General features: G+C 44.6%; 1 protein-coding gene across 2 annotated transcripts in view; it reads left to right on the top strand.

The window, feature by feature from the left end:
* Positions 1 to 890: 890 nt before the first annotated feature.
* The window catches only part of PPP1R14C (protein phosphatase 1 regulatory inhibitor subunit 14C), a 51,232-nt gene continuing 40,771 nt past the window's right edge, over positions 891 to 11,351 (top strand). The window contains exon 1 of one of the 2 annotated variants that reach the window (XM_066180470.1): positions 891 to 1,245. In XM_066180470.1, coding sequence (XP_066036567.1) covers positions 961 to 1,245 — 285 coding nt within the window. In that variant the 5' untranslated portion in view covers positions 891 to 960. The remainder of the gene's footprint in view (positions 1,246 to 11,351) is intronic. The other variant, XM_066180469.1, reaches the window with a different exon arrangement.

The raw sequence follows: 11,351 nt of genomic DNA, 5'->3' as shown, positions 1-11,351 counted from the left end.
TCAGAGCAATGTGGACAGGAGATGGTTCCCACAGCCATACCCAAACTTGGGACACCAAGCACTTCCAGTCACAGGTCTGCCCATGCAAGAGGTTTACTTCTGCCCTTTGTCATAGGCGAACCTCTTTGCTAATGGGGTGGTCTGGCGTCCCTAACCAGCAGCACTCGTGCTACCTTGGTTGCTTACTTGCAGTCATAGGCACATTTTGGCGTGCAGCATGGGCCATCAGTGATTTCACTCAGTATCGCCTGAGAGACATGAAGCTGCTGAAAGCACAGGTGCTAACCTGGGTGTTTTAGAAAGCCATCTCCACATGGCTAACTGGTACACTGATTGCTGATAGCTTGAAATATTTGCTGTTGGGGTTCACTATCCTGAAATTATTCACGCGCACCCACTCCCACACGCGTCACGAAGAGAAGAAAACGACCGCGTTCAGCCTTTTAGTGCTGCAGGTATGCAACATATATAAATGTATATATAGTGTCCGTGACGGGGCAATAATGGATTTCCTCATAGAAAAAAAAAAAAAGTCATAAACCACCCAGCGAGCATACGCTCCCGAGGAGCGCCCTGCCGCGGGCACGGCCGCTCCGCCTCCGCCGAGGTGCTGCCGGCACCGGGGCAGCCCAGAGGCTCCGCCGCGGCACCGCGGCTCCCCGCGGTGCTGTACACTCGGCCCCAAGCTGCCCTGCCCTGCCCTGCCCTGCCCTGCCCTGCCCTGCCGTGCCGTGCCGTGCCGAGCCGAGCCGAGCCGCGCCACACAGCCCCTCCTTTGTCCCCGCCCCAGCCGGTCCGGGCCCACCCCCGGCGGCGGAGCTGCTGCGCCGCCGAGCCATGCGAGGCTTTAAGTGGCAGGTGCGGGGGAGCGGAGCACACGCGTAAGCGGCGGCTGCTGCGGCCCGGCGGTAGCGGCGGCGGGCGCCTTTCGGCTCGGCGGGAGCCGCGGCGGAGCGGAGCATGTCGGTGGCGACCGGGGGCAGCGAGGCGGCGGCAGCAGCGGGCGGAGGCGGCGGGAACCGCGTTTTCTTCCAGAGCCCCCGCGGCGGCGGCGGGAGCGGCGGCTCCTCCGGCAGCTCTTCCCGGGAGGACTCGGTGTCGGCAGCGGCAGCCGTGGTGCAGGTCCAGCAGCGGCGCCACCAGCAGGGGAAAGTGACGGTGAAATACGATCGGAAGGAGCTGCGGAAGCGGCTGGTGCTGGAGGAGTGGATCGTGGAGCAGCTGGGGCAGCTCTACGGCTGCGAGGTGCGGGGCCGGGGTCGCGGGGTCCCCGGCGCGGTTGCTGTCGCCGCAGTCCCCTCGCCCGCCGCTGCCTCCCTCGCCCCCGGCATCCTCCTCCTGCCCCGAGTCGCATTTCGGCGGTGGGCAGGGGAGTGCTGTCACCGCCACCTCCAAATGACATTCCCGGTCCGCCGCCCCCACCCCGCCGCTGCCCCGCGCCTCAGTGGTGCCCCGGCTCAGGGAATGGTGAAAGGTGCCCCATGTCCTATAGAAAGGGTGTTCCCCGTGCCTTCCCGAGGTGAATGGGAGGGGACCACCCTTTGGGGACGGGCGGTGGCAGTTGCACGAGCGGGCATGGAAGGGTCCTTCTCCTCCGGGGGTGGGGGGCCCGGCGACTGCGGCGGGTCCGGGAATGCCAGGAGGTTCGCCCGCGGGGGTGGTGGCCGGGAACCGCTGTCCTTGCAGCCTTCCAGGGCAGGGCGCACCGGGGCTCCGAGGCGCTTTCCACGGGCTGGTCGGCCGTCAGTCTCCGTTAGCGGCGAGTTGGCCCCGCGCCGGGGAGCCCGGCGGGTCGGGGAGCAGAGCGATGCGCTGGGCACAGGGCGAGCAGCAGGAGGGAGCGGGACCTGCGCGGGGGCTGTGCGGAGGCGGCTGGTGTAGAGGAGAGACTCCGGTGCGGGTACGGTCCCCTCTGGATCGTGGTTTTGCGTTACCCCGACCTGCAGGACCGGGAAAGACACTGGCCAGGAAATCTCAGTGAGCAATTCGGAGATCATTGGGATGAGAATCGAAGACACCGGGGGCTTGTATGCACCTGATTTGTACGGATCAAATCTGTTTTTCTGTTACTCTGGGCAGAGAGCGAGTGTTGCCAGAATAAGTTCTCTTTTGTAGAGGACAGATGAGCAGGAGGATGTTTCAAGATTGTTCAAAAGAATGGCAATTGTTGTCTTCCTTGTGGAGATAACGATGTTGTAAGTTAAGGTAGTACCAGTACTTTGTTTTGTCAAGGCTTCATTAAAAATGTAGACCTCTAATCCCCGGTGGATCGTATCTCCCTTTCACCTCGGGTATTTACCCTTTAAAAGGATCAAAACGTTAAGGCTAAACAGAGGTTTGCACGTACTTTTCCCATCAGTACTCTAATTCGCTTTTGTTAGAGACTTCTGAAGTGAGATTTGTTGAAGCCAGATGAGAATTTTGCAGCTAGCATGTCCAGGAGCCAACATCTCCCTCCTGAGCATGCTGGAGCTAGGAAGACAAGAGCTTGACAGTCTTTGAGGTTTGGATGTCTTGAGTGAATGTGAAATTATAAATAACCTGGATGGAATATCTAGCACACACATAATACAAATGTTTAAAGAAACTCCTTTAATCTCAAAAGTGATTTATTGGCAAATTTATTAAAAAGACACATAAAAACTGTGCATGTGTCAAGTTAAACATCCTTAACTGTTCACATCCATGAGCTGTGGGAAAGAAAGATACAAATGGAAACTCCAGTTAATAAAAATAAGCAGTTCTTGGTTTTCATCTTAGTGTGACTTGCCTCTCCAGTCTCACGACTTGTTTGGCCACATAGCCTGTAGGCTGTGAGGATTTTTCTGAGGCCGGAAGTGTTCACAGTTTTTTGGGTGAACTGATGATTCTGTGCCTGCTCAGGCTGATAACGTAGTTAGTGTCTGGCTTGCTGGATCTGTCTGCTGGTTTGACTCTCGCTGTTCAAAAGCACCAGCCCTGTTTGGGCTGCGTGCTTGTGACATACAGGTGAGCTTGTTCATAAGAAAGGATGTGGTGTGCGGGACCAAAGCAAAGCCCAATGGAATTGTTGCTGCTCTTCACAATATTCAAATCACAGGCTTGTTGGAGGAAAATTGTTCATTCTTTTACTTATTATAGTTGTTGCTTCCAACTAAAGTAGAAGGAGGTCTGCTTTATAAGGTCTCTCTTAAGGTGGAGACCATATATAGCTGCATAAAAATAACTTGTTTGATGATTTGGTTTCTGAGGTGACTTTTAGGGGGGAAAGTGGTTTAACATAACAAATTTTTTTAGATTTGCAGGCCAAGGGAAAAATATTTAAGTAATCTTCTGCTCTTCTTTGCTATTATGCCTGATCCCTATCCAGAGTCAGCACAGATGATGGTAGTGAAAAGGTCAAGCTATTAATATGCTATCAGAATAAAGTTTTAGATGTATGATGAGTGTAGTGATTAAAGACAATAGCAATTTAATGCAAGATGCTTTGCTTGAATCTGCTTGAATTACTTCTAGGCTTAGAGATGTAGCTCTCAGGCTGAAATTTAATCACCTATGCAGACAGTTAATAACCCTGTCTGAGGGCAGGTTGGGATGGGGGTTGGGAATTGCTCACTTCAGTTTCTGTGGAAGATCTGCAATAGCTTCCCAATGCAATGACATTTAAGTTCTGTAATGATCTAAAATCTTCCAGGTTGTCAGAAATAGCCATTGAATTTTTAATCCTGGAAGAGCTAACCAATGTCAGTGTTTCATTGCTGTTCTGATTCAGAGCTCTATTTCTAAGAAGCTGTGCTCTTAGAAATGCTTCTTCATTTCTGGGAAGAGCAGAAATAAGTAGAGGATGCTTGCAGTATGGTGCACTGAAAGTCTGTAAGAAGACTTCCATGTCTCTTTGTGGGACTGCATAAATGTAGTGCCTGCTCACTGTTTTCCATTTAAATAATGCTTGCTATTATGATGAGATTCATCCGTAAGTGGATACTTTCAGAATAACTCCCTTTATTAAAGCTAAACATGTACTCATAGTCTCTCAAGTACTTGCAAGTTAAGTCAGCTATAAAGCCTGTCTTGGCATGGTGACAAAGTTTAGGAGATGAGGTTGGGAAATAATGAGACAGGTTTGTTTGTGTTCTTTTTCTAGTGGATCTTGTCTTTACTGATACATTTTTAGTTTTAAAAATTGGATGCCAAGCCATATAATGGTGTAGGGGGTGTGACTTCGAAGGAGCTATTTGAGACTATTTTTAATGAAGACCTCAGTTATATGACACGGAGATTAGCTTTAGAAAGGTTACTTCCACATGATGCAGACTTTAGGGATGGAAGACCCTTTACCTGAATGGTAAAGGTTATCAAGGTAGAAAGCTTTAATAGGACCAGAGAGACTTAAGCAGGATTTGTTTGGCACCAGAACCTGTCAGGCTAATGTACTCAGGTCAGATGCTTCAGGTGAATGTCGGTCTGGCTGTTTGCTCCTGGGACTGCTTCATTTTTTTAAAAAAGTAAGTTTTTAAACCTGTTTGTTCTGGTTTCTGTGAATGCTGAAACTGAGGTTGCAGTTGCAAATTAGTGTATTGAAAATGCAATGCCTTATTTACAGGACTTGAACTGGCTTCAGTGTTGACCTTTATTAGGTATCTTGGTACTAAAAATAGTTTCTCCACAGATGCTTTGTGTTTTGGGCTGTCCATTATTGGTTAAGAATTTCAAAATAATGCTGCACAGAACAACTTACATCATCAGTATTCATTCCCTGATGGTTTGCAACTTGTAGTTCAGCATAAAAGTGGTGACAGACCAGTTTTCCAGATGGATAATCTATGTTGTGTGCACCTGCCAAACCTGTATGACTTTGTATATGAAAAAAGGGACCACTGGACTTGTCTGCAGAAACCATTCAATTTTGCAGGTGAATTTCTATGCTCTGGATTCCTGTCTATGTGTAGCCTCTGCTTTAAATGGCACACAGATTTTTGCACAATAATGAAGAAAGATTTTGCTTGTGCTATGCGTTTGTTGCTGAATATTTTTTAATGTGGAGATTTGCATGTGCAAATCAAATGAGCCCCTAGACTTTGCACTCTAAAAGCTGAATACAAGACTTGCCTTCTGAGATATTGCTGAGCTTAGCTGAGTAATCAACTATTTTATTAGAGTATGTCTAGTGTTGTTTGGAAGTCAGTGCTTGGCAGGGAATATGATGTTGGTCTGGAAGTACCAGAGTGTTGTGTCCAAGCTTATTATTTTTTCCATTCCAGGAATGGAAATATCCTGAGATTGTGTTTAAAAATTAACTGTACAATAAAATACAGTTGGAAGAACTGCCCATAAAGGCCCTTCAGGCATTTCCTTTGAAAGTACAAATCCATGTCAAACTGAGAATTGTTATGTGTTAGATTTTCTTCAATCTTCTGGTACAGATACTGCAATGGCAAGAGTGGCATGAAGCACTGAAATGGGTAAGGGATTTCATGTTGGCAGTGGAGTATGGGAGGGAAGGGAGCAGTTTAACTCAGTCCTGCATGGATCAGGAGCTCCCTTCACCTAGTTGCTCAGTGACTGCAGAGCTGGAGAACCCTCTTTGTCTTCCTGAAGCTGCTGGGATATGCTAGCATTTCCATCCACACACACTGTCTTTTCCAAAACAGCCTGGTCAGCATGCTGCTAAGGCTGCCATGTGGTGTTGTGGATCTGATGGCATGATCAGGTATTACTGATGCCTCAGGCTCTAGTGAGATAATGTTTGAAATTCATGACTCATTTCTCAGAAAGGCTTTTGGTAAGAAAATCCACGGAATAAAACACTATAGAAACAAACTTTTCCCCACAGTCTCACTCTTTGAATAGACTTCTTCTAACTTGGACTAAAATCTCTGAAATGGTAATTGCATGTGGATTCCTTTCTCAATGAATTAGAAATGGAAAGAGGCTGAGAAGGATCTAGGAACTAGGGAGAGTGTCACTTCTTTAAAAAGACGCAGGTTAGTAGGAGGCATATTGAAAGATTTCTTTCTTTGGGAGATTGAGTCTTACCTTTTAGCTGCATTGGAGTAAAGTACTCGTAGGTCCATCAACTTGCTTAGAAATTTATTTGGATTATTGATTTTGGACAGCTCTTACAGGTCTCCATGTTGTACAGCACGAACTTTGGTGTCCTCTGTTGAGGGCAAGGATACTGCACAACATACTTGTGTCAGTTGAAGGGTTGCTGTCATCAGAGACCTGTAAAGGCAACACAGGTGCAGCAAAGGCTTATTCTGTCATGTGGCAGCCACAGAAAGGTATTTGAATCTCAAGAGCAGAAAATGGAAAGCCTAAGAAATGCATGTTATTTTAAAACAAGCCTTGAGAAATGCATGCAGTTCTTTTGAGAGGAGTGGGCTTAAGGATCTGTGAGGGTGGGAAGCACCTGATGGTGGTAAAGCCAGAGCCTTATGTTTCTAAATGAACTTCTTAAATCTTGCCTTAAGTTCTAAGGACCCTACTCTAGTAGGAAATGTACCACTGTTCAGCTACTGCTGAACTTGCCTTTTTTTTGCATGTAAAATGTGTGCAACAGTGCAAAGGAAATCAAGGAGAGAAGTTCATCACAGTCAAGTGCAAGGTTCTGTACATGGGTCGACGTGGTCCTAACCACAAATACAAGTGGGATTGAAAGCAACCCTGAGCAGGTTGGAAAGCAGCGCATGGAAAGCGGCGTGGCCAGCAGGTCAAGGGAGACAGTTCTTCAGCATTTACTTACTCTTATGAGACCTCACCTGGAGTACTGCAACCAGCTCTGGGGCTCCTGGCATAAGAAGGGCATGAACCTGTTGGAGTGAGTCCAGAGGAGGGCCTCAAATATAACTGGGGAATGGAGCACCTCTCCTGTGAAGGCCAAGAGTTGGGGATTGTTCAGTCTGGAGAAGAGAAGGCTTCAGGGAGACTTAGAGGGGGCCTGCAAGACAGCTTGAGAGGGGCATGCAGTAAGAGAGGAAGGAGGAATGGCCTTAAACTGACAGAGGGCAGGCTTAGATGAGGTATTAGGAAGAAATTCTTACTGTGGTGGTGGTGAGGCACTAGAACAGGTTGCCTGGAGAAGTTGTGAGCTTCTCATCCCTTGAAGTGTTTAAGTTGAAGTTGGATGTGGCTGGCCTAGGGGAAGATGTCCCTGCCCATGGCAGGGGGATTGGAGCTAGATGAACTTTAAGACCCCTTCCAACCCAAACCTTTCTATGATTCCAAGAAAATGATTTTTCTACTATTTGATTTTGTTTAGTCTAGACATCATTTCTGCACTGCTCATGGTTCATTGTTTTATCTGAATTAGCAGCAATATTCTTGACTTCCAGTTTAAAGCTTCACAACACAGATTATCTTTCAGCAGCTATTCCATAGCATTTTTTTTGTCCTTTTCCTCTCTGTTCAAGATTCAGCTGGTCTCTTCGCTGAAGCTGTAGGTGTGGTTGTTTTATAACAAGGTGAATAAATTTATTGCTTACATCACTTAAGATTTTATAATTGTACTTCTTACTAACAGTAGCTTCCAATCTTTGTGGCTACAAAGACTCTTGTGCCTTTAGGCAAATCGTTTTACACATAGCTGGTACTTGATTATCCAGGGTAACAAAGGAGAGGAGAGGGTGGGTGGGAGAATGTGGATACAATGGAAAAATTGTAGATACAAAAAAGAGGTAAATTCTGCTATAAATCATGCAGTGAATGTACAGCTGAAGGAGAAGAGGGGGAACTGGTCATTAATCTACCATTTTTTACCATTCAGGTTTATCACAAAAATGCATTATATTGCTTTTGGACTTGAGTGTAGTTTGGATGTGTCTGTACTTGTAGCACAATTAAACTACAACATGGATGATCTATCCACAGATAGCTGAGAGCAGGTTATATTGCACTTTGTTGAAGGTGCTGGGCTGATTTGAGCGCTGTTGGTGTCTTGTAACCCTGTGTTATGACAGAGTAGGATCTCTCTCCTTATTCTCAGTGCTTTGTTTTAGCTGATATAACCTGTGCTGACGAAACAAATGCCTGAAACAAAAATAACCCTGTTTAAATGAGGAAAATACCTATTTCATAGAATGTCTGACTCCTCTTATAAGGCATAGGGAATATTTCTAAATAGGTCTTGTATCTAAATTAAAAGATGTGAAATTAAGTCCTACTTCAACTAGAACAAGCAGTGTGATAGTTTACTCTCATGACCTCCCTAAACTCATTCTCTTTTGATTCACACCTTGCAAAGACTGGCTGAGCTCCTGGTTGCATTCTCATAATTCTCTTTAGAACAGGTTATGAGCCACTTTAAAAACACTGTAACGGGACTTAAAACCCAACCAAAAAACCCTATGTGGTTTGTAGAGCACTGTATACTGTATACATTGTATACTACTGTATATAATGTGTACATACTTTGCATAATATTCTGACAGTGAAGGAGATACCAATGAGGAAAAAAAAAAGCTATCCCATCTCTAACCTGATTCAGTCTGAGTTATGGTCCCCTTGTCTCTTGTCACTACAGGTGATATAGCAGCAGCAGCAATATCAATCCATTCTTCCAGTCTTGCCTGCAGTATTCAAAAGCCAAGTTCTCATTTTTCCCTGCCTTACATCTAACTCCAGAAACTTCTATTTGACAGCACAAATTGAGTAGGTTATACACGATCATCCATCTTTGTCACCACAACTTTTGGCTGTCTGTTGTAAAACATTAGCAGCTTCTTTTGCTGTTCTCCAGTGTGGCACATGGAATTATGGAAGTCAAGACTTCTAGAACCTATTAATGCTGGAGAAGGAGTATAAAATCTTAATTGTATGCAGTCCATACAGCAGCAGTACAACTGTATTTCAAAGGATAGAATAAATTTAGTCTGTTAAAGATCTTCTTGGAACAAGGAATTGTTTGGGCAGAGGTACACACTGAAACAAATCAAATCTTCTTTGAAGTGATGAGTATTTAATTCTGAGGATCACATTTCATTAGCAGAACTGTTACCTCCCCTCCACGCTCCGCCACTGCCTCCCACCCTGGAAGCATGGTATCTATTCTAGGAAACCAGTTCAGCATGGCATCTTAAACTATTTTCAGGGAACACACAGATCGCAGCCCCAGAAGGCATCTTGTATATTTTCAATCCATGTGATATTTATCAGTAGCATAGATCTAGTGGCTCTAAGTATAGAGAACAATTATAACATGTTACTATAGGTCTTTAATTATTAGAACACTTGTAGATGATTAATTCAGTGTAGTACTGTTCAGCCTGTAAAGCGAAGGTAGTATAGAAGATATTGTAAGAAAATTAAGAGGCTTAATGGTAAGTGAATGGCTAGTGTGTGTAGTGGTGCTGGTCTAGAGGTGACAATTCTAGTGGTGACTCAGAAGAGTTCACCATTATAGATATGCTGCCAACATGAGGATCACACACTTCAGTCCTCTGTGTTGGACTTCATAAGTGCAAATGATGGCACAATCAATGCCTAATGAATCCTCTTACCAGACTGTCTTAATAGGATTACCTTCCAGAACACAGAACTGGGAAGGCTCTCCTAGGTCACATGGCCTGCCTTGTTATTTGCAGATAAGCTCTTTGCATTTGATATAACTTTTTAATGGAGTAACTCAGTTACATGATGTTTCTTTCCACATTATTTCATGTATTTAAATATGACTTTTAAACCCTTTAGACACTAGGATCTTTCGCATCCCTTCCATAAAATATAGAAAGATGTAAACCAAAGACCAGTACTTGCTTGGAATGAGCTTGCTTGGACTTTCACTCTGGGGTGAAGTTTAAACAGATTGTAAATGTGCTTTACAGTCTGGTCTTACTCTGAGTATCATCAGACTCAAGTGATGACCACAGCTGAGGGGCAGAAGTATTAAGACAGTCATTCTCCTGTAGGTCACTTACTACTTTATAACAAAATTCGTATTTTGAGTACATCTGCAGACTCTGAGAGAAGTGTGCTTACTAATATTTCATGGAATTAATTTAGCACTCCTTAGAAAATATGTTAGTGGTTTAAGATCCTAACTTATTTTAGCACTTAAATGATAACTTTTTTGAAGTAGATATCTAAATTAACTGTAGAATTAACTCTACTTTAAACACAAAGAATGCCCTTAGCCTTTACAGTTGGTTGCTTTGCATTTTAAAAGATAGTACCTGAAGCATGTAGTGCATTTTTTTGTCAGAAAAGAATTCCAAATGTTCTGGAATAAACTATTGTGTCTTTTTGTTTTTTTAATGCTGGTAATAATCATGCTGTTTTAGGTTTATAGTCAAATTTTGTATTCCTGTTTTAGCTGTGTTGAGGTCAAACTGCTTAGTCTTCTTTCTTAAAACATTAACAAAGCTCCCTAGAATTTGGATTATGTTGAAATTGAAAACTGAATCCTGAGTGCAGGTACTGGTGAGGGGAAGGAGTGCTGGTGGTAGCTAGTTCACTGGCAGCCAGAAACATTCCAGCTCTAACTTCAGCTGTTACTGCAGTACTGCCTAGTCTGCTTAGATAAAGATTGAATCAACTTGCTTATAGCTAGCCAACTACTTTTTGTTTATTAAACCCAAACTCTTAGGCAGAAGATTTGCTTTAGTGTTGTGAAGTAATTGTGGTAACCAGAGAATTCATTTATATGAGGAAGCAAGGTATCAGTCTTTCACTGTATAATCTAGAGACTGTCTTGTCTCAGGCTGGGGGCAACAGAGGCTTCCAGGACTAGTTCTGTAAAAATTGACACCTAAACATGATTTCTGCCTTTTTTTTTTTCCCCCCAGTATGTCTCTGAACACTTTTTCATCTTCATTTTTTAAAGTTCTTACCAGATTTCACCTTAAAATATGTAATGACTACATTTAGTATTAGAATTGTTAGCTCTTACTCTTGGTTAGTAGTTTGCAGTGCCTTTAATGTGGCAGGTGGAAGGAGGCAGGACTACGTGCCATAATACTTTTCTGGGAATCTGACAGTGAGAAGAAGAACTGGAATCAAACAGGGGTCCTATATAGTCTTCAGCTGCTTTCTCTTTTTGTCATCCTTGGTGGGATAGTCACAGCAGGTTATACTACCTCCTGTATCTGAAGTTGTTTATGAATTCATTTTAAAGATCCCTCAGGCACTTTTTGCATGTTTTGCAGTTCAGGGACTTGCCTGTGTAGCCAAGTGGTGTCTCTGGCCCCCAGGGAAGAGGAGTGTCTGCTTTAAAGCATGTTAGAACTCCTGCTGATATTTCTTGACACCAGTGGACCAAAGCCAAAATGCATTGACTGCCAATCCCTGGCCTGCCTGCTGCTCCACATGAGTATCTGGGGGGAGGGAGAGTCATCACTCTGTAGGGCACACTGCTATGCCCAGGCACCATTTGGAGG

The sequence above is a fragment of the Chamaea fasciata genome, unplaced genomic scaffold (assembly GCF_029207755.1).
Source record: "Chamaea fasciata isolate MVZ Bird 193981 ecotype frontalis unplaced genomic scaffold, bChaFas1.0.hap1 SCAF_3, whole genome shotgun sequence".
NCBI lineage: Eukaryota > Metazoa > Chordata > Aves > Passeriformes > Sylviidae > Chamaea > Chamaea fasciata.
The sequence above is the reverse complement of the archived record's forward strand: the minus strand, read 5'-3'. Positions and strand labels throughout refer to the sequence as shown.